Here is a 22,897-nt window from a genome sequence, read left to right as displayed (position 1 = left end):
AAAAGCAAGAACTCAACAGAAACGTTGGGACTAATCCAATGGAACAGGGTGAGTAATGCAACAATGAGAGAAACCAAGTATAGATGAGATACCATTGGTGCTGAAGATGATATGCTGCTGTCTTTGGTGCTGCTGGTACTGCTCACTACACTGTTTTTATTGTTGTTTGTCTGCGGCTGGGACAACAAAAAAAACAACAACACAAAATGACTTCTACAGAGTGCCCACATAAAAAAGGACTATAGTATACTATGGTATACATACTATAAAATTCACTGTAGTGTTTTTGTGGGCTTTACTCCAGAATTCACTGTAGTATTTACTGTAGTATATTGTAGTATTTATAGTTAACTATAGTATAAATACTGTGGTAAAAAAAACTGTAGTATATACTTAAGCAATAAGGCCCACGGGGGTGTGGTATATGGCCAATATACCACGGCTAACGGCTGTTCTTAGCCACGGCGCAACACGGAGTGCCTGGATACAGCCTTTAACCGTGGTATATTGGCCATATACCACAAACCCCCGAGGTGCCTTATTGCTATTGTAAATTGGTACCAACGTAATTAGAGCAGTAAAAAGAAATGCTTTGTCATACCAGTGGTATACAGTCTGATATACCACGGCGGTCAGCCAATCAGCATTCCGGGCTCAAACCACCCAGTTTATAATAGTAATAATTAATGTAGGGTTTTTGCGGATTGTAGTACACTGTAGAGCTTGTTTTTTTATCAATCAGTAGGGTACGGGCAAGGCCTGGGTATCACTAAATTGATCACTAACAATTTTAAGCTGAGCCATTTACTCGTGCTCTGCTGCATAGTACAGACATACAGTTGAAGTAGGAAGTTTGCATACACCTTAGCCAAATACATTTAAACTCAGTTTTTCACAATTTCTGACATTTAATCCTAGTAAAAATCCCCTGTCTTAGGTCCGTTAAGATCACCACTTTATTTTAGGAATGTGAAATGTCAGAATAATAGTAGAGAGAATGATTTATTTCAGCTTTAATTTCTTTCATCACATTCCCAATGGGTCAGAAGTTTACATACACTCAATTAGTATTTGGTAGCATTGCCTTTAAATTGTTTAACTTGGGTCAAACATTTCGGGTAGCCTTCCACAAGCTTCACACAATAAGTTGGGTGAATTTTGGCCCATTCCTCCTGACAGAGCTGGAGTAACTGAGTCAGGTTTGTAGGCCTCCTTGCTCGCACACACGTTTTCAGTTCTGCCCACAAATTTTCTATGGGATTGAGGTCAGGGCTTTGTGATGGCCACTCCAATACCTTGACTATGTTGTCCTTAAGCCATTTTGCCACAACTTGGAAGAATGCTTGGGGTCATTGTCCATTTGGAAGAGCCATTTGCGACCAAGCTTTAACTTCCTGACTGATGTCTTGAGATGTTGCTTCAATATATCCACATCATTTTCCTCCTCATGATGTCATCTATTTTGTGAAGTGCACCAGTCCCTCCTGCAGCAAAGCACCCCCACAACATGATGCTGCCACCCCCATGCTTCACAGTTGGGATGGTGTTCTTTGGCCTACAAGCCGCCCCCTTTTTCCTTCAAACATAACGATGGTCATTATGGCCAAACAGTTCTATTTTTGTTTCATCAGACCAGAGGACATTTCTCAAACAAAAAGTACGATCTTTGTCCTCATGTGCAGTTGCAAACCGTAGTCTGGCTTTCTTATGGCGGTTTTAGAGCAGTGGCTTCTTCCTTGCTGAGCGGCCTTTCAGGTTTTGTCAATATAGGACTCGTTTTACTGTGGATATAGATACTTTTGTACCTGTTTCCTCCAGCATCTTCATAAGGTCCTTTGCTGTTGTTCTGGGATTGATTTGCAATTTTCGCACCAAAGTACATTCATCTCTAGGAGACAGAATGCATCTCCTTCCTAAGCGGTATGACGGCTGCGTGGTCCCATGGTGTTTATACTTACGTACTATTGTTTGTAGATGAACGTGGTACCTTCAGGCTTTGGAAATTGCTCCCAAAGATGAACCAGACTTGTAGAGGACTACAATTATTTTTCTGAGGTCTTGGCTGATTTCTTTTGATTTTCCCATGATGTCAAGCAAAGAGGCACTGAGTTTGAAGGAAGGCCTTGAAATACATCCACAGGCACACCTCCAATTGACTCAAATGATGTCAATTAGCCTATCGGGAGCTTCTAAATGCCATGACATCCTTTTCTGGAATTTTCCAAGCTGTTTAAAGGCACAGTCAACTTACTGTATGTAAACTTCTGACCCAATGGAATTTTGATACAGTGAATTATAAGTGAAATAATCTGCCTGTAAACAATTGTTGGAAAAATTACTTGTGTCATGCACAAGATGTCCCAAGATGTCCTAACCGACTTGCCAAAACTATAGTTTGATAACAAGAAATTCGTTTGAGTGATTGAAACATGAGTTATAATGACTCCAACCTAAGTGTATGTAAACTTCCGACTTCAACTGTATCTGACTAAGATCATAACATGGTGTCAGAAGTGCTTCAACCTCGTCAAATATAAGAAGGGAGAGATTATTTCACCAAAAACAATAATGTTCTTTGAGTTTTGTCGGAGTTTAGAGTGACGAACAGTAGCTAACAGCTAACTGCTCTCTAATGTCTAGTCATTGAGCAGAGCATCCCAAGTGGAGCCGTTGCTATGGTTACTCGCAGACTCAGAGCCACCATGAGTAGAGGGCGTGCAGAGCGAACAGCACGCAGGAGCGAGTGACAGACAGAGAGGAGCAGTTAATGGATTTACTAATGGAAGAAAGTTATTTGGGGTTTTGGGCAGGACCGGGCCTTACATTTGGCAGAAGTAATCGGGCCTGGGAAGGGTAGGGTCTGAACAGAGCAGGCATGTGTAGGGCTCAGGTTTAAAATTCATGCTCCTGAAGGGCTCTAGTATAGTTTAGTAATTACTGTAGTGTTTTTGCAGACTGTTGTATTCTGCAGTATTTACTATTGTGTTTTAGTATTATTATCTTTGACATAGAAGTGCAAGCTTTCTCCTTGAAGTAACTACTGGAGCAATTCACTTTATATAGAAAAGTATGTGGACATCCCTTCAAATGAGTGGATTTGGCTATTTCAGCCACACTCGTTGCTGACAGGTGTATAATAATGAGCACACAGCCATGCAATCTCCAAAGACAAAGATTGGCAGTAGAATGGCCTTACTGAAGAGCTCAGTGACTTTCAACATGGCACCGTCATAGGATGCCACCTTTCCAACAAGTCAGTTTGTCAAATTTCTGCCCTGCTAGACTGTAAGTGCTATTATTGTGAAGTGGAAGCGTCTAATGTGTTGTAAAGTGTTGTAAAGCTCGCTGCCATTGGACTCTGGAGATGTGGAAACACGTTCTCTGGAGTGATGAATCACGCTTCACCATCTGCCAGACCAATGGACGAATATGGGTTTGGTGGATGCCAGGAGTACCTTCCCCAATGCATAGTGCCAACTGTAAAGTTTGGTGGAGGAGGAATAATGGTCTGGGGCTGTTTTTCATGGTTTGGGCTAGGTCCTTTAGTTTCAGTGAAATCTTAACTGCAATGACACTTTAAATGATTCTGTGCTTCCAACTTTGTGGGGAATGCCCTTTCCTGTTTCAGCATGACACACCCCTGTGCACAAAGCGAGGTCCATACAGAAATGGTTTGCCAAGATCGATGTGGAATAACTTGACTGGCCTGCACAGAGCCCTGACCTCAACCCCATCAAACACCTTTGGGATGAATTGGAAAGCCAAATGCGAGCCAGGCCTAATCACCTGACATCAGTGCCAGACCTCACTAATGTTATTGTGGCTGAATGGAAGCAAATCCCTGCAGCAATGTTCCAACATCTAGTGGAAAGCCTTCCCAGAAGAGTGGAATCTATTATAGCAACAAAGGGAGGACCAACTCCTTCTTAATGCCCATGATTGTGGAATAAGATGTTCAAAAAGCATGTGTCCACATACTTTTTGGCAATGTAGTGTACAAAAAAAGAGCACATTTTCCATAACCTGTTGGCAGGTAGAACTGGGGTCTGAACAGATAATTCAGCGCTTCCAATCTTTTCTATAACCTATCATTTAAGAGATGTCTTCTTCAGGCCACTGTAAATATGAGTTGTCTGCATTGACATATATGCCTGCAGTGTGCCTACCAGTGTGTTTGGGTGGTGTTTTTGCAGGGGACAATTGTTGAATACTGTCTTCTGCACAGTACGCACTGCTTTAAATTTCAGCAGCAGTGTTTTCCCTTTAATACATCGAATGACTGCCTCTTGAAAGTCACAAGGAATTTGTAGGTCTAGAAAACCTCGCTCTGAAGACATTGACACTTCCGTGCGAGCACATTAACATTCTTGACACTAAATGACGTTAGCGTTTTTTCTTTCATTCCGGCTGCCTGTGTGGAGGTCTCTATCTGGGTGGTTTTAAGTGGTTTTAAGTCTGTGTCTACCTCTTGAGTCATGTCTTGCTGCATTAGTGTCTGCCGTCTTTGTGGATATTAACATTTCTAAATACACAGGAATAACAACACACGCACTGTAATAATAACTAAGGACTTTGAGAGTAGAAACAGACAGGATCCGGCACTTCAACCTCAATATTGACCGGTACCTGCTGGGGTAAAGAAACCACAGTCCCTGAGGAAAAGCAAAGAACATAGTCTGCGCCACCTTGTGGAGTCAGATCCGAATGAACACTTAACGTCTATGGACTCCAAAGAGACAACCAGATAGTCAATATCGAATAGCTACAGAATCTGGTTGAGGAATGAAGAATAAGATACTAGTGGCGTGCGTCCAAGTCTGTGCATGCAGTGAAAGGCCTTGATGAGAAGGTTATTGTTCCTCCCAAATGGAGAATGTATGGATCTGGAGGTTTTCCTGAGTAAGACAATGAAGAGCAAGTTGCATAGAGAAGAAGAAATGGATCGATTAAAGTCTCTTGCCAACAACCCCACAGCCTGACTGTTGCATAAAGAAACAACACTAGACTCGAAAATAACTTCAAGGCAAAGAAGCCTTCGGAAAGTATTCACACCCCTTGACTTTTTACACATTTAGTTGTGTTAAGGCCTGGATTTAAAATGGATTAAATTGATATTTTGTGTCACTGGCCAACAGACAATAACTCGTAATGTCAAAGTGGAATTATGCTTTTAGACATTTTTACGAATGAATTAAAAATGAAAAGTTGAACTGTCTTGAGTCAATAAGTATTCAACTCCTTTCTTATGTTGATCCTAAATAAGTTCAGGAGTAAAAATGTGCTTAACAAGTCACATAATAAGTTGCATGGACTCACTGTGTGCAATAATAGTGTTTAACATGATTTTTTAATTACTACCTTATCTCCGTACCAAACACATACAATTGAATTACAATCACAGATTCAACCACAAAGACCAGGGAAGCTTTTCAATGCCCCGAAAAGAAGGGCATCTATTGGTAGATAGGTTAAAAAAGAAGACATTAAATGTCCCTTGGTGGGTGGTGAAGTTAATAATTACACGTTGGATGGTGTATCAATATACCCAGTCACTACAAGGATACAGGCGTCCATTCTAACTCAGTTGCCGGAGAGGAGGAAATTGCTCAGGGATTTCACCATGAGGCCAATAGCCACTTTAAAACAGTTACAGAGTTTAATGACTGTGACAGGAGAAAACTGAGGATGGATCAACAACATTGTAGCTACTCCACAATACTAACCTAACGACAGAGTCAAAAGAAGGAAGCCTGTACAGAATAAAAAATATTCCAAAACATGCATCCTGTTTAGGCACTAAAGTAAAACTGCAAAAAATGTGGGAAGGAAATTCACTTTATGTCCTGAATACAGTGTTTTGTTTGGGGCAAATCCAATACAACACATAACCGAGTACCACTCTTCATATTTTCAGGCATCTCATTTACTGATATAATGAGATATTTCTGTATTTAATTTTCAATACATTTGCAAACATTTCACTGTGTTTTCGTTATGGGTTATTGTACTGTACATGTGTGCAAATGGGTGAGCGAAACAAATACATGTAATCCATTTTGAATTCTGTCTGTAGCACAACAAAATGTGGAATAAGTCAAGGGGTATTAATACTTCCTGTAGGCACTGTCACGAAATTCGCAACTATCCGTTTAACAGAGAGGTTCTTTAGGAATTCATGAGAGGTGTTGAAAGGTGTAGAGAACTGTATTCCGTCAATAAAAGGTTAACAGCAATATGCTGTTCAGATTTCAGCTGGTACTGAAATACTTAACGGTGACTAAATGACAGTGTAACCTTTTGACACTCTCTGACGTGCTCACTGGTGCTCAATGCTCATATTCCCCAGAAACTGAACAGGAAACTAGGCGTATGTCGCAAGTTACAACTTCACAGGAGAGCCGTTTGAATGTAAAAAAAAATATGTTTTAATCAAAATGCGTTTTTTGGCAGAAATGCCTTCTCGAATATTTGAAATGTCATATGCCTTAATAACAAACTTTTATGCCATCTGTAAATATGAATACAATTGTTAAATTAGTAGCCTAGTTGGTTAAGCCACAGAAAAAGGCAGCAACCTTTCCGCTAGCCATGATTGGCTGAGATAATGAGTGGGCTGGACATGCCGAGAGATGAGTTCCAACACCGGTTGAATATGGCCGTAATTAAATTGTTGCCAGGAGCACAGTTACGCCCTGGATAACATGAAAACAGCCCTGCTAGGGCGAGTAAAATGGTCAGAGTTTGTGTGGGGGCTGAAGCTTAAGATGATTCTTATGGCATTGCACACGGTCAGTGTGAACCAGAGTGACTTGACAAAACAACAATGGGCCAAGCAAGCTGTACATACAAAACGGAAAGGACACAGGACATCTTATTTAATGAAAGGGGTTGCAGTCTGCCGTGAAGCTTTCATCCATGCATATGGGTAAGAGTCTAGCTACTGTTTCAGATATTATACAGTTGAAGTCACAAGTTTACATACACCTTAACTAAATACATTTAAATTCAGTTTTTCACAATTCCTGACATTTAATCCTAGTAAAGATTCTCTGTCTTAGGTCGGTTAGGATTACCACTTTATTTTAAGAATGTGAAATGTCAGAATAATAGTAGAGAGAAATATCTACAGTGGGGCAAAAAAGTACTTAGCCAGCCACCAATTGTGCAAGTTCTCCCACTTAAAAAGATGAGAGAGGCCTGTCATTTTCATCATAGATACACTTCAACTATGACAGACAAAATGAGAAAGAAAAATCCAGAAAATCACATTGTAGGATTTTTAATGAATTTATTTGCAAATTATGGTGGAAAATAAGTATTTGAGGTCTTGGCTATTCTGAGGTCTTGGCTGATTTTCCCATGATGTCAAGCAAAGAGGCACTGAGTTTGAAAGTAGGCCTTGAAATACATCCACAGGCACACCTCCAATTGACTTTTTCTGGAATTTTCCAAGCTGTTAAAAGGCACGGTCAACTTAGTGTATGTAAACTTCTGACCCATAGGAATTGTGATACAGTGAATTATAAGTGAAATAATCTGTCTGTAAACAATTGCTGGAAAAATTACTTGTGTCATGCACAAAGTAGATGTCCTAACCGACTTGCCAAAACTATAGCTTGTTTTCAAGAAATTTGTGGAGTGGTTGAAAAACGAGTTTTAATGACTCCAACCTAAGTGTATGTGAACTTCCGACTTCAACTGTACATTTCTAATTTTGTCAGAAAGTTCTGTTCATTGCAAGTTAAAGCTTGCTGTTAGCTAGCTAGCTGAAGTTCGATGGCTGGCTGTCTAGCTAAAATTGAACCTACTATATTTGGTTAACTTTAGCTAGCTATGACAATCAGTTTTGTATTGCTAGTACTCTATGGTTTGGGATTATAGTTAATTGTTTAGCTAGCTAACGTTAACTTTATAGTTGATGTATGCGCTTTAGAATGTTTTAATTGTATGTCCTTTTTTCAATTTTATTTGACCATTTCTATCATGTTAGATATTAGCCACTATCGGGAGCCACCTTCAGTAATACCCACATACATGTATATCTGTCACTTTAGTGTTTGTTTTCTTCAATTTGTAGCTTACATTTTGCATTATACCATAAATTCCGTTTACCTTCCTTTCCTCTGTCACGTCTGTGGAGTTGTTCCTGAGGGTCGCTATCATTTGTGGATCATATTAGCCTATTTGAATCATTATGGAACACAGACCACATGTAGAAGTTTAAACCTGGAGCCAGGCGTATGGTTCACGACGACTAGAACGTTGTCATACAGTTCCATGATTAGTGAGGAATTAGGGTGGATTTATAGGACTATTATTCAAACCTTATTTTCTACCTCCCAATATTTCATGGATTAAATATGACAACTTTCAGGAGGAATCAAACCACTTTATTTTTTATTCATCAATATATTTAGTGCGTAAAACCTGGTTATTGTACCCTACAAGCCTGTTTTTTTATGATTCATTCACACTTTCCTAACCCTAAAACGTGTCTCCAAAATCAGAGTAAATCATCTGAAACACAACCAAAACAAACAAATGTATCCAACAAATGTGTTGCGTCACAAGCTTGATGTAGTCATTGCTTTCTATGAATATGGGAACAAATACTTTTGACTACTGTAATACACATATAAGTGAATTTGTCCCCAAAAATGTTCAACGGTTCACCAGATATGGATGTAAATACCCTAAAATGAAAGGTGACAGTCTGCACTTTAACCTCATAGTCATTGTATCGTTACAAATCCAAACTGAGGCAGTACATAGCCAAAACAAGAAAAACTGAGTCACTGTCCCAATACTTTTGGAGTTCACTGTATTTAGATGGCTTTCTTTTCATTGATCCCTATATTCTGAACCCGTTCTCTCCATGTATTCTAGTCAGTCTGTTGACAAAATTTGAATTAAAGGTACACCGTATTAAAAGAGATGGTTTAAGATAAATGTACTGAAACCCCATTGTATGAAAACTCCACAAGAAAATATGTTGGCCACCAAGTGGGAGGGTTTTCAATCGTTGAATTAAATGTATTTAGCGTGTGCATTTGAACCACGCCTGAAAAGCCCGGTATGCACCTGCATAAGGTAAGTCCGAATACCAACTACTGAGAAGTGCGTCGGTAAGGCGACCATAGGAAAGGCTTACATTTCCTGAGTCGGAATTGGCCCAATACTGTATAGCCTACCCTAAGTTACAGCTATTCTACATTGCATATATTTTCATGGAGTGTGCATGGTGTTGTGGGGAGTGTGCAGAGGTGGTAAGTATGGGGTTTGAGGTAGTGCTGGTTTGGCGTGGTGCAGAGGGACCAGAGAGGAGGGGGGCCCGGCTGTGGGATGGACCCTAATGATTCTCAGAGACATGTGAGGTAAGTAGGTGACTGCACATGCATGCACTCCACATCTCCTGTGCCTCACCCTTACCTAATTCCGGGACTCAAGGTCTGCAGCACTGCTGGATTTTATCCTTCCCCTCTAATCAGGGACTAATTCAGACCTGGAACACCAGGTGATTGGAATCTCGGGTCAATCAGTAACACTGATCAATCAATCAACTACCAGGAAGAAAATAAAACCAGAGGTAGTGCGGCACTCAAGCCATGGATTTGACTACCCCTGTCCTGTGGGTTACTACAGAGAGGCTGGGATTGGATAACCATTTCAGTGTGTCCCCAAAATATCTATTGTTCACAGGAGACAAGTGAAGTCTCCACCCATTTTCGTTTCTACTGTGTTGTTGCTGCTAAAGATTATTTTGCGGGCAACCAAGACAGAAAAAACTAAAGTTGGAAAAAAGAGTCTCTTGAAGAAGAAAAAAAACATGAGGGTCCAATAAATACTTGAAGACCTGAGAAATAAAGAATAAAAAAATATTGATATTTACAACAGCACAAATGCCCCCTGTTGCTAGGCCAAGCCTGCTGCCATGGGATACATTGCCATGGTGGTGGCAATAAGTATGTGTGGTGGGGGGGTCCTCAGAGAGAAAGAGTCACTTGTGTGTCCATTTTCAAACAGATCCTGAAAAGCCTGCTTTAAATGTTCTCTCTCCTATACAGAACAAATGTCCTATTTCTTTTCCGCTGCAGTTCTTTTATGGCCCATTTTTTCTGCTGTTTGGAGGGTTGTAAGGGAGAGACCTTGGCTATGGTTTGGGGTTTGAGTTTCTGGCTTGGCACTGACCTACAGCTTCCTTCTAGGCAACCCTAGAGCTGTGAGCCGAGGTGAGGGGTGAGGGGTGCTACTCTGTGGGGAGACAGTAGGCTAGTCCATAGGCAGGTAGGCTTGGTCTGGCTGCTAGGGTGAGCATTGACGGGGAATGCAGATGCAGGGAGGGGATGTGAGTGTGTGTGTGTGTGTGTGTGTGTGTGTGTGTGTGGTGTGTGTGTGTGTGTGTGTGTGTGTGTGTGTGTGTTTGGGTGGGTGTCGATGTGTTTGGGACTCTTTTCCTCAGAGAGTCACTTGTGTGTCCCTTTTCAAACAGATCCTGAAAAGCCTGCTTTAAATGTCCTCTCTCCTATACAGAACGAATGTCCAGTAGGCTTTGTCCTGCGTCTAAAAAAAAACTTGAACTCCATCTATGCCTGCTATTTGGAGGGTTGTGAGAGAGAGACCTTGGCTATGGTTTGGAGTTTGAGTTTCTGGCTTGGCACTGACCTACAGTACAGCTTCCTTCTAGGCAACCTTGGAGCTGTGAGCCGAGGTGAGGGGTAAGGGGACCTACTCTGTGGGGAGACAGTGGGCTAGTCCATAGGCAGGTAGGTTTGGGCTGGTTTCTAGGGAGAGCATTGATGGGGAATGCAGATGGTGTGTGTGTGTGTGTGTGTGTGTGTGTGTGTGTGTGTGTGTGTGTGTGTGTGTGTGTGTGTGTGTGTGCGTGTGTGTGTGTGTGTGTGTGTGTGTGTACATGTACAGTACGTGAGAGTGTGTATGTGCGTTTCAGCTCATGTACTGTAGGTATGGGTTCCGCGGAAGGGAAATGGTTCTGGTGGTGAGAATGTTGGGGGATGTTGGATGGAGTTGAGAGAGCCAATGGAATTCCAACAAGACAAACTGCCACAGACCCTCTAGCACCTCAACCGAGAGAGAAAGAGAGAGAGAGTGAAAAGACAGAGCAGATCTCACCATTAAACAAACACTGGAGCTGGACTTCCTTTTCTGAACAGATAGCGACAGAGAGGAGGGGAAAAACATGGAATCATAGGGGGAAAGGAACCAATAAAAATAGGACAAATAAAGCTTCCAGTTAGATCCCAAAGAGAAAGAAAAAGCACCACAAGAGCTTTGAGAGGGACAAATGGGAAACATAAGAGGGAGGGCTTCCTAACAATAAAACAAAATTACATAGCTGTAAAGCAATATGGATCTATTAACTTCAGGATCGGTGGGTCCCCCACGGGACGTTTGAGCTAGCGTAGGCTAATGCGATTAGCATGAGGTTGTAAGAACAAGAACATTTCCCAGGACATAGACATATCTGATATTTGCAGAAATCTTAAATTCTTGTAAATCTAACTGCACTGTTCAATTTACAGTAGCTATTGCAGTGAAAGATACCATGTTATTGTTTGAGGAGAGTGCACAGTTATGAACTTGAAACGTTATTAATAAACCAATTAGGCACATTTGGGCAGTCTTGATACAACATTTTGAACAGTAATGCAATGGTTCATTCCATTCCAAAACGTTGCACATACACTGCTGCCATCTGGTGGCCAAAGTCTAAATTGTGCCTGGGATGGAATAATACATTATGGCCTTTCTCTTGAATTTCAAAGATGGTACAAAAAAGATACAAAAAACGGTTGGTTTTTTCTTTGTATTGTCTTCTACCAGATCTAATGTGTTATATTCTCCTACATTCCTTTCACATTTTCACAAACTTCAGTGTTTCCTTTCAAATGGTATCAAGAATATGCATATCCTTGCTTCAATGCCTGACCTACAGGCATTTAGATTTGGGTATGTCTTTTAAGCAAAAATTGGGGAAAAAAGGGGCAGATTCTTATTAATATTCGACACATTTTGCCAGCTAAAATAAAATGGTTTGAAAATCTCCTGGAACTTAAATTCTTAATGTGTGTGTGTGCATGTGATGTAACCTTAAGGTGGGTCACAATTGTGTACTTAGTTGATGTTATGCTATCTATGACCGTTGGATATCCATTCATGCCTTATTTTATCTATATATATATATATATATATGATTGATATTGTAAATTGACCAACGATATCGTGCCAGAGCCGGCCATGATTACAAACACCTGCATGTGTCCAATGGAAACCTATATTAAACCAATAAGGAGTGAATAGGTGTGGTATATGGCCAATATACCATGGCTAAGGGCTGTTCTTATGTGCGATGCAACGCAGAGTGCCTGGATACAGCCCTTAGCCATGGGATATTGCAGTGGTTGAAAAAATACCCAATTGTCATACTTGAGTAAAAGTAAAGATACCTTAATAGAAAATTACTCAAGTAAAAGTGAAAGTCACCCAGTAAAATATTACTTGAGTAAAAAGCTAAAAGTATTTGGTTTTAAATATACTTACGTATCAAAAGTAAAAGTATAAAGAAATTTTAAAATCCTTATATTAAGCAAAGCAGACGGCACCATTTAATGTTTTTTTTACATTCACGGATAGCCAGGGGCACACTCCAACACTCAGACATGATTTACAAATGAAGCATGTGTGTTTAGTGAGTCCACCAGATCAGAGGCAGTAGGGATGACCAGGGATGTTCTCTTGGTAAGTGCGTGAATTGGGCCATTTTCCTGTCCTGCTAAGCCTTCAAAATGGAATGAGTACTTTTGGGTGTAAGGGAAATTGCATGGAGTAAAAAGTACATTACTTTCTTTAGGAATGTAGTGAAGTAAAAGTAAAAGTAGTCAAAAATATAAATATTTAAAGTAAAGTACAGATACCCCAAAAAATTACTACTGGTATTTTGGCCATATACCACAAACCCCCGAGGTGCCTTATTGCTATTATAAACTTGTTACCAACGTAATTAGAACAGTAAAAATAAATGCTTTGTCATACCTGTGATATATGGTCTGATATACCACGGCTGTCAGCCAATCAGCATTCAGGGCTCGAACCACCCAGTTTATAAATACTTGTGACCTGCGTTGTTTGACATGAAACCCTGATAAAGACAGCTCAGCTGTCGAAACATTGGTGAATAAGTGATTGCATCGGTGCTACTACGGGGTGCGGCTTTTCTTTGTCATGTTAAGGTGGGTTGTGTTGCTTTAAACCTGGGTATTGTTTGGCCTTTGTCGATCACGGCACTTCACTGCATGCACTGACTCCTAGTTGAAAACCAACTATAGTTGAACATGGAGATCTCTCAGATCACTTAGGATCAGAGGAGAGGTTCGCTGTACCACAGGAATTGTGGAAGAGATCATGCTTAACTAGGTCCGTTCTTTAGAAAGCCCGTCCATAACGCAGGTTCTTTGTTCCTCTTTAGTTGCACAGAAAAAAATCGACTTTTAACTCCATTCTCCCGTTCTCAAAGGTGAAATGAACTGTCCATCAGCTGCCAGCTACAACTCATTGGTCCCGTTAAAAGGGCCCACGGTAGGAACTAGTGGACAAAAAAAAGCATTCTTGCCTTTCTGTGCTAGCTGTCTGCACACAGTCACACACATCCACAAACACACTCACACATATACACACAAATCATAACTTTACTATGGGTGTAGACTATATACGCTTTACAATCTGGACAGCTGAGATGGACAGTGAAGTAATATTTACCTATAATAACCTTGTATCATTCCCCCTAGCAAGTGATAATATTATTTCAACTGTCTGTCATTTTATATACATTACAGACACTGAGTTGTGAGATGTCTTAAGATGTCTTGCGGAAGGGGAGACCAAAACACTTTTCTTTCCATTCCAACAGTATACACAGGAAATCTGTCTCCTAACGCCAACACACTTCTCAGAGAGAGAGAGAGAGAGAGAGAGAGAGAGAGAGAGAGAGTTCAAAAGACAGAGAAAAAGAGAAGAGGGACAGAACTTCCATACAGCTCACTTACCTTCACACCACCATCCGATTTTTTGTTTAGTAAACTTTTGCATGCTGAAACAGAAGAGGGAGAGGGACAGACGTAAGGACATGACTAAACTAACGTAGCAGGCGTTGAGGAAACGCCTGAGCGGGGTCCCCCACATCCGGTTTCCAGGGGAAAAGGAAGCTAGGTTGATGATACTGTATCCCTGAAAACCGGATGTTCCCCGGTTTCTACCGACCCGCATCAATCAACCTGGAACCATAATACTGTAGGAGAACATAGGTCAGAAAAATAGAGGACAGTGATGTCACAAGTCTCTGTGGTCACCGAGGTGAAGAAGTGCTCAGGAGTCATCCGATGCTCGAGACTTGAACAGTAAATACTGTAGGGAGTACAGTGAGAACAGGGTGGTACAACACAGTACCGTTTCCTTTTTAGCATGCCCCACAGACATATTATCACATACAGGTACATTGTCTCCACGCCACACACACTGTATATGCATTACATTACAGCACAGAGCAAACGCTCACATAGAAAAAGAAAAACGACGGAGAGAGAGAGCCACGTAAATAGAAGGAGACACACAGAGACGGACAAAAACCCTCACACACACATATATATGATAATCATCAATCAGGTTTCGGAGATCCTCAAAATCCCTCAGCTTCCATTGACACAAGTAGGAAGGAGGGCAAGGGGAAAAAACACAAAATAAAAATCAATATTCAGTATCTTGATCTTCATATAAAATGACAACGACGACTGCAGGCAACATTGGTCTCAGGCTCGTTCGCAGGTGCTTCATGCATTAAGGTGCTTCGTGGGTCATATCATAAGCTCGGCATGCATTACCCACAGCAAACTAACAGCTCCCAGAGTGCAGCTCAGTTAAAGAGTGCATCAGAGGGATAAAAAGGGAGACACCCTGCCTGCCGCCTGGTATAGATTGAATCCAAGCATCTAAAGACTGTATTGCGGGCGTAAGCCGTAAGCAGTATATCCTCTTTCAACCGCTGCAATTAAAAGAAGTGAATACCATCTATCGTCGTTGTGGGAGAGTTGTACGATCGTGATCAGGCGGTCAGAAGCAAGTCACCAAACAAACAGCAACAGAAAGGGCAGGGCCAGGGGTCCAAGTCTTAGACCAGCCAACTCAAGCGGCCAGTGACAGAAGTGTGCTTTCTTTCACCCATAGGAAGGTACAGACAGGAAGAAATCAAACAGAGCAAGCAAGACGCCAGAGATAAAGAGAGAGAGAGAATTCAGAACCACCCCGGTGCATCTGGTAACCCATGCAGGCTGACAGAGGCACAGGTACATGCTGGCTTGCTGGAGGTACCAGGCCATGCAGAGGAATGCAGTGGGGCTGTGGGGTATGGGCAGAGATAGACTGGGCGATCAGCTGGGCATTGGCTAGGATCTGTGGATCTTAACTGGACTTATTTGCGAGGCAAAGGTAGAGGGTGGGTAACCGATTGTTTGTTTTTAGTCCTTATTAATTAGGGCCAAGACAGCCCAAATGTTTGTTGACAAAGCTTAATTTGGTGGAAAGAAAGAGAGACATGCTTACACTCGTCAGTAGGTAGACTGGCACGCATATTGTGCATATGCACATTCACACATTGTCCTGTTGTGACTGAGAGTGCATTAACTAGGTTATGTTAGAGGTCTGAAATCAGTCTGAATAAACGGAGAGAAAGTAAGACCAGTGTCAGTGGCAACGACATGGATAAGGTAAAGCCAAACAGATAATGCACCTGACAAATGGAAATATTATGGAAAGGAGATTGTTGTGTGCTATCACACAGCAGCGGTACGGCAGAAGGAGTTAGAGGCACAGCCTCAGGCCAGCCTGAATATAGCAGACTAACTGCATTTCCTCTCCGGCATCTTCCCTGATTTGGTGAGAGTGTGTGTGTGCCTGTGTGTCTGTGTGTGACCATAAAAAGTATGGCTATCACCTTTAGTTCTAATGTCAGTGGAACACCACACAGTTCTAATGCATTGTGATCTATCCATTGCTCATGAATACGAAACCATAATGCATTTTGAGTGTCACACTGTCAGTTACCAGGTACCTGCCTGCAAAACACCATAACAAGGCCGTGACAGGTCTTAAAATCATATGCATGGGCCCATAGAACAAGGTGTCTGTAAAGCACGGGTTAGGGTCCTGCGTTCTAAGCCTTAGGTAGGGCCAGCCTTGGTCCATAGTCATGGATCACTCAGAGGGTGTAGTGCGGGCGTGGAGAGGGATGGAGGGGGTTTGGGGGGCAGTGGGTGTTGTGTGTGTGAAAGGCCACTCCAGAGCAGTACAGTACGTGCCAGTGTGCGGGCTGGTGGGGCAACCAATGGTCAGTGGCTGGCACCCCGGGCCACATGCTAACCAGACCAGGGGGCAGTGTTGGCACAGTGCCAGGTTGCTGCGGCTCCCCTGCCCTGACTGACATACCTTCTGAAGCCAGAGCAGCCGTGCTGGTGGTGGCTGCGGGGCTGGTGTGCTGTCGGCCCACTATTGGACAGAGAGGCATTCAGTTGGGAGGGATCAACCAGAGGATAGGCGGAGGGAGCCTCTATAGAGCACAGTGTCACTTCCTTCTTTAAGTGCCTGGCCCCAGCTTCACTCAACTCACCCACCATTTTTATATCATGGGGGGGGGGGGGGGGGGTTGGAGTCCATGGATACATCCATCCATGGGCTCCAAACTGTACATCCTACCAGATACTGATACTTACCCCAGTGTGCACACTCAATGTTAGCAAAAACACAAAAACACCTTCAACGGCCCATCATCGATCACAACCGGTTATTCAAAAACAGCCACACAAAACACTATGAGATCGACAAGTGGCAGCTACACGGTGTTATGAAGCAACATTGTACACACAACCCTAACTCTCTCACGAGCACAGAGCTCTATGACTAATGTCTGTCCTCCACGTCCTTACAGAAAGGCCTTCGGACGTGGCTGAGACAAGCTCTTCACGAGCTGCGAGGAAACCTGGGCCGTGGGACACAACTCAGTATCCCAGTATTCTTGCGACGCAGGTGGCTTGTGGATTCCTACAAGGACGAACAACCTACTCTACACGTCTGCGGTTTACAGTGCTCCTTATTACGAATGACATGATCGTATTTCTAACGTCTGTGTATGACAACGGGAAACTTCCAACGCATCTACTCAGGACATTTCGATTTCAGAGACATTATACTAAGTCTTCAAGTTTCCTCTCTAAGGGCAATTCAATCGGAGGTAAGGGCACCAAACCCGCTTTACATTACTCAACACTTCTGAACAAACAGAATGTATCATTGTCTATCGTGGGAATCATTTTGACTTACTAGAACTTAGAACGACGCTAATGCCATTCTAAATGCGAACCCCCAGATGCCCCCCTCACCTGAGAAGTTTCTGGTCACCAGCATGGTGGTGAGGATGGCTCCCTGGGGAAGACACAGAATACAAGGTTAGTGCAAAGGACAAGGGGTGTATACAATCTCTCTAACACAACAGATGGGATATATACGTGTGCATGTGTGTGCGCTCGTGCGTGTCTGCACACACCTTGAGCTTTCTCCTGGCGTTGAACTTGCGCAGGCACTCCACGGTCTCTTGACGATGCATCATGGAAGCCACAGTGGAGCGTTGCTGGATCGGGGGAGAAGAGGAGGACAGGAAAGCGGAGATTGAACAACGGATCAATGACTAGGCCGTGGCAGCACCAGTTTACGAAGGTATGATGGGGCCAACGTCACCGGAATGTAGTACCGATTCCATCCTCAAGTCAAACCCAAGGTGAATGACGTGTCAGTGACGGTGATGGGGTGACTTACGCAGACCCATGGGTGCTTGAGGGCCTGGTCAGCAGTGATCCTCTTGGTAGGGTTGATAGTCAGCATCTGGTTAATCAGGTTCTTGGCTTCGGGGGTCACTGTGTCCCACTCTGGGGAGGGAAACTGGGAGGGAGAGAGAGGGGGGGGGAGCGAGAAATGGTTAGAGGTGCAGATTATGTCAAGACGGTACGAGGACAGACACAAATACACACAGACACACACACTCAACACACGCCATAGCCCGGTGCTCTTTGTGATGGAGATTTATTGAAATAGTGAGCACAATGGTAGAGAGACTGAGGAGGAGGAGGAGGAGGTAGTGCTGGTCATGGTGGGTCTTTATGCTTCAATCGTTCGGCTGCCCCACACTAATGCCCAGGCTGGTCCTCACAATCCTTCCGGAGAGCTACTAGGTGTGCAAGCTTTTGCTCCGACCAAGTTGCAACACATCCGAACCTGAATTAGAAGTTAATTAGTAAGTATCTGGTCAACAGATATCTGTAGTTAGCAGAATGATGTGTACTAAATTCGTGTTGGAGCAAAAATCTACAAGAATGTACAGTAGCTCTCCAGTAGAGAGGGTTGGCACCCCTGCCCCAAACCAAAAGCACACGTAATACAAAATATAGTCCTGCTGCATGTATACATATCACAGCATCCTTGTTAGCTTGGATTCTTCAAGCACTAGTTTGAGCTGTGGCCCTGGCCGCCACACTGCTGTAGTGTCTCCTAGGCCCCTCCCCCTGGATTAACAACTGCAGAGGGCCGCTCTGACATGATCAATGGGCAGGAAACACAGCTCTCTATCGCGAGCCAATTTCAAAATGAAGGAGAGCAAAATCTGGACCGGGTCGCTTGGGTTGTTGCGGGGACCTGAGAGTGTGTGCGTTCCTGATTGCGTGCGAGGAACACTTAGACAGGCACACACTCTCTCTGTTGGACACACACACACACACAGTAAACGGAGAGACACAAAGACATAGACAGATTTACCCACACAAACACACAAGATATTACTCACTACTCTGAGTCAAGGACACTAACAAGGCACACAAACGCAAAAATGCACACACTGGCATCTCAGTGAATTTGACGTTAATCACGCACACACAAATCTGTTCTCATCCCATAGTGGTGAATGGTAGAGAGAGAGAGAGAGAGAGAGAGAGAGAGAGAGAGAGAGAGAGAGAGAGAGAGAGAGAGAGAGAGAGAGAAGAGAGAGAGAGAGAGAGAGATAGAGAGAGAGAGAGACGAGAGAGAGAGAGAGAGAGAGAGAGAGAGAGGAGAGAGAGAGAGAGAGAGAGAGAGAGAGGAGAGAGGAGAGAGACGAGGAGAGAGAGAGAGAGAGAGAGAGAGAGAGGAGAGAGAGAGAGGAGAGAGAGAGAGAGAGAGAGAGAGAGAGAGGAGAGAGAGACGAGAGAGAGAGAGAGAGAGAGGAGAGAGAGAGAGAGAGAGAGAGAGAGAGAGAGAGAGAGAGAGAGAGAGAGAGAGAGAGAGAGGCGCAGATGGTCACTACTAACATCGTAGGCCCCAGCCTTGATCTGCTGATAGAGCTTGTGCTGGTCCTCATCCCAGAAGGGAGGGTAGCCCACCAGGAGAATGTACAGGACCACACCTGCACACAGAACACAGACAGAGGGGGTTAGTACACACACACACACACACACACACACACACACACACACACACACACACACACACACACACACACACACACAGCTATGTCTCACTATACTTGTGAGGACTTTTTTGATTCCCATTAATAATCCTACTTTCCCTAACCTTAACCCCTAAACCTAACCACTAACCCTAACCACTAACGCCTAACCCTAATTCTAACCCTAAACCTAACCCCTCAGCCTAAAATAGCCTTCTTACAAGTGAGGACCGGCAAAATGTCCTCACTTCTCTGAATTGTAGTTGGCTTACTATTCTTATGAGGACTTCTGGTACTCACAAGTATAGTAAAATGTGTACACATACACACACAGAGATTGGAGGAGTCACTCACCACATGCCCAGATATCCACTGGCTTGCCGTAGGGGTCCTTCCTCAAGACCTCTGGAGAGAGGTAGCCCGGAGTGCCTGCAAAACCTACAGCAGCAAATAACGTGTCAAAAAGAATAAAACCAAAGTCTAGGATCTAATGTAATGACATTGTCAGAGAAGTGTACCAGCACGACATTTCATCAAAACCCCCTATCATCCCCATTCAGAAGAGCCATATTAATGAGTAGCACTATGACTCAGAGTGTGCACAGACTTCTGTCTCATTGGCTAGATAAGACCAAGTCTGCTAATTTGGAGCTTATTCCTCAACACCAATCTAATAAACATCTATTAATGCATGTGGGCACTCAGCCAAGGCCCGCTGGCCCCTGTTTCTCTCTGGGGTGTAAGTGACAGGTTCAAACCACTCTGTCCGGAGAGATGGACACAGGGGGGGGGGGTCAAATCAAATAGTCGTCAGATTAAAGGTGAGGGGCCCTACTGTCAATACTGCACAACCTCTGGGCCCACTACCTTGATGTGCAAATGCCAAGCGACATTATGCCAGTGAGTAAGAGATGGAGAGCAGAGCGATGGAAGGAGTGGAGGGATGAGCAGAAGAGAGGGGTGGTGGGATGAAAGAGGTACAGAGGAGGGCAGGATGATAATGCAGAAAGAGGATGGCGGGACGGGGAAGGAGAGAGGTGGAGGTAAAGTGGTGGAACTGGCCCATAGGACTACAGTTGTAAGATCGGTACCATTAAAGAGTACTGCTCACCCTTTTTAATTCGCTGAAGACATTTAACTTACATTTTAGTCAGGTACGCAGATGCTACATTTAGCGACTTACAGATGGTGCATCTTAAAGATAGCTAGGCGAGACAACCACATATCTCAGTCATACTAAGTACATTTGTCCTCAACAAAGTAGCTATCAGCAAAGTCAGAGCTAGTAAGAAAGAACATTTTAAAAATAAGTCAAGTGTGAGTGTCAGGTTATTTAATATATTCTTTAAAGAGGTAGGGTTTCAGATGTTTTTGGAAGATGGGCAGGGACTGTGCTAACGTCAGGGAAAAGCAAAAAGACCAGATGTGCCAGAAAAGAGTACTCGTGTTGGTGTGTAGGGTTTGATTGTAGCCTGAAGGTAGGGAGGGGCAGTTCCTCCTGCTGCTCAGTAGGTAAGTACCATGGTCTTGTAGTGGATACGACCTTCGACTGGAATCCAGTACAGTGTGCGGGGGAGCGGGGTGACATGGGAGAACTTGGGAAGGTTGAACACCAGGCAGGCTGCGGTGTTCTGGATTAGTTGCATCGCACAAGATGGGAGCCCAGCCTACAGTGAGTTACAGTAGTCCAGACGGGAGATGACCAGTGCCTGGATTATGGCCTGTGCCGTTTCCTGTGGTCGTACTCTACAGATGTTGCAGAGCATGCAGGAGCTTTGATGTTTGCAGAGAACCTCAGGGTGTCGTCCAGGGTCAGGCAAAGGTTCTTTGCACTTTGGAAGAGGGACACCGTAGAGTTGTCAACCATGATGGAGAAGTCTTGGAGCGCGGCAGGCCTTCCCAGGGAGGAAGAGCGGCTCTGTCTTGTCGAGGTTGAGCTTGAGGTGGTGGCCCCACATCCAAGCAGAGATAGGCACGGGGATCAGAAGGGGGGAAGGAGATAAGTAGTTGAGTTTCATCTGCATAGCACTGATAGGACAGACCATGGAGGATTTGACGGACCCAAGTTACTTGGTGTTTAGAGAAAAGAGGAGAGGGCCCAGACCTGAGCCCTGGGGAACACCAGTAGTGAGAGCACGTGGTGCAGACACAGATCCTCTCCACATCACCTGGTAGGAGCGGCCTGCCAGGTAGGATGTAAAGAGTGTGCAGAGCATGAGAGACCCAGCCCTGAGACGGTGGAGAGGAGGATCTGATAGTTCACGGTGTCAAAGGCAGCGGATAGATCTAGGAGGATGAGAACAGAAGAGAGAGGGACACCTTTGGCAGTGCGGAGAGCCTCCGTGACACAGAGGAGAGCAGTTTTGGTTGAGTGACCCATCTTGAAGCCAGACTGGTTAGGGACAAGAAAATCGTTCTGAGAGAAATTACGAGAGAGTTGGTCAGAGACAGCATGCTCAAGTGTTTTGGAAAGAAAAGATGGGATACCGGTCAGTAGTTTTTGACGTCAGAGGAGAGGAAGTCTGAAGACTGACTTCCTGTCATTGTACGTCTTTCATCTTCGTCATTGCTAGCATTACTCTTTTATGTAATGTACATTTGAATGTTTAAAGTCAAACTCTTACCAAACCATGCCTGCTCGTCTCCCTGCACCTCGATGGCCAGCCCAAAGTCAGCCAACTTCACCGCGGCTCCCTTCAGCTTACTGGCCAGGAGCAGGTTCTCTGGCTACAAACCAGAGCCAAACCATAGAGGGGAGACAAGACAGACAGAAAGAGAATCAATCAATTCGGCAAAACTAATTGCAGAAGAAACTCCTTCAAGAGTCTATAAAAGGCACAGACAGAGATGAGTCATTCAACTGAACTGTGAGGTCCATGAATGCTGACTGCAAAACATGACAGGAATCTGGATCAGAAAATCCATGAATCTAACAGTGTTTTTTTGGTTACTATATGATTAGTTTTGATGTCTTCACTATTATTGTACAATGTTGAAAGTAGTAAAAATAAAGAAAAACCCTTGAATGAGTAGGTGTGTCCAAACTTTTGACTGGTACTATAGGGGAGAATGAAGAAAGGCATAAATCATTCAATGTCATGTGTGTCGGAAGTGGGTTGGCGTACACGTAGTGTGCCTCTGAGGGTCAGAGAAGGTCAGAGAAGGTGAATGTAAATACCCCTGGGGTGTGACCTTCAATCAGTACCTATGGGGGGCTGTTGGGAGGGAGGGGGGAGAATAGGAGGGCAGGGGAGGGGACAGGGACAGGTGGAGGGGGGCTGTGGTGTGACTGCCGTGTGCAGTGCCGAGTGCCCTCATGGCCCCGGCTTTGTTTGACTGATTCTGCGACCGAAGCGTGACATTTTT

General features: G+C 43.7%; 1 protein-coding gene across 18 annotated transcripts in view; it reads right to left on the bottom strand.

The window, feature by feature from the left end:
• Window positions 1–22,897, bottom strand: part of LOC129851079 (calcium/calmodulin-dependent protein kinase type II subunit gamma-like) — a 132,082-nt gene that overhangs the window by 25,700 nt on the left and 83,485 nt on the right. For 4 of the 18 annotated variants that reach the window (XM_055917302.1, XM_055917375.1, XM_055917282.1 and 1 more), the window contains exons 7-16: window positions 22,156–22,258; window positions 19,886–19,969; window positions 19,395–19,489; window positions 17,875–17,997; window positions 17,606–17,689; window positions 17,442–17,484; window positions 16,492–16,551; window positions 14,061–14,104; window positions 11,131–11,163; window positions 93–176 (exon numbers count right to left, since the gene is read on the bottom strand). In XM_055917302.1, the coding sequence (XP_055773277.1) occupies window positions 93–176; window positions 11,131–11,163; window positions 14,061–14,104; window positions 16,492–16,551; window positions 17,442–17,484; window positions 17,606–17,689; window positions 17,875–17,997; window positions 19,395–19,489; window positions 19,886–19,969; window positions 22,156–22,258 (753 nt within the window). The remainder of the gene's footprint in view (window positions 1–92; window positions 177–11,130; window positions 11,164–14,060; window positions 14,105–16,491; window positions 16,552–17,441; window positions 17,485–17,605; window positions 17,690–17,874; window positions 17,998–19,394; window positions 19,490–19,885; window positions 19,970–22,155; window positions 22,259–22,897) is intronic. The other 14 variants (XM_055917319.1, XM_055917356.1, XM_055917421.1 and 11 more) reach the window with 7 other exon arrangements.

The sequence above is a fragment of the Salvelinus fontinalis genome, chromosome 1 (genome assembly GCF_029448725.1).
Source record: "Salvelinus fontinalis isolate EN_2023a chromosome 1, ASM2944872v1, whole genome shotgun sequence".
In the NCBI taxonomy this organism is placed as follows: Eukaryota; Metazoa; Chordata; class Actinopteri; order Salmoniformes; family Salmonidae; genus Salvelinus; species Salvelinus fontinalis.
Note: the sequence above shows the minus strand (reverse complement) of the source record. Positions and strands in the feature narration are given on the sequence as shown.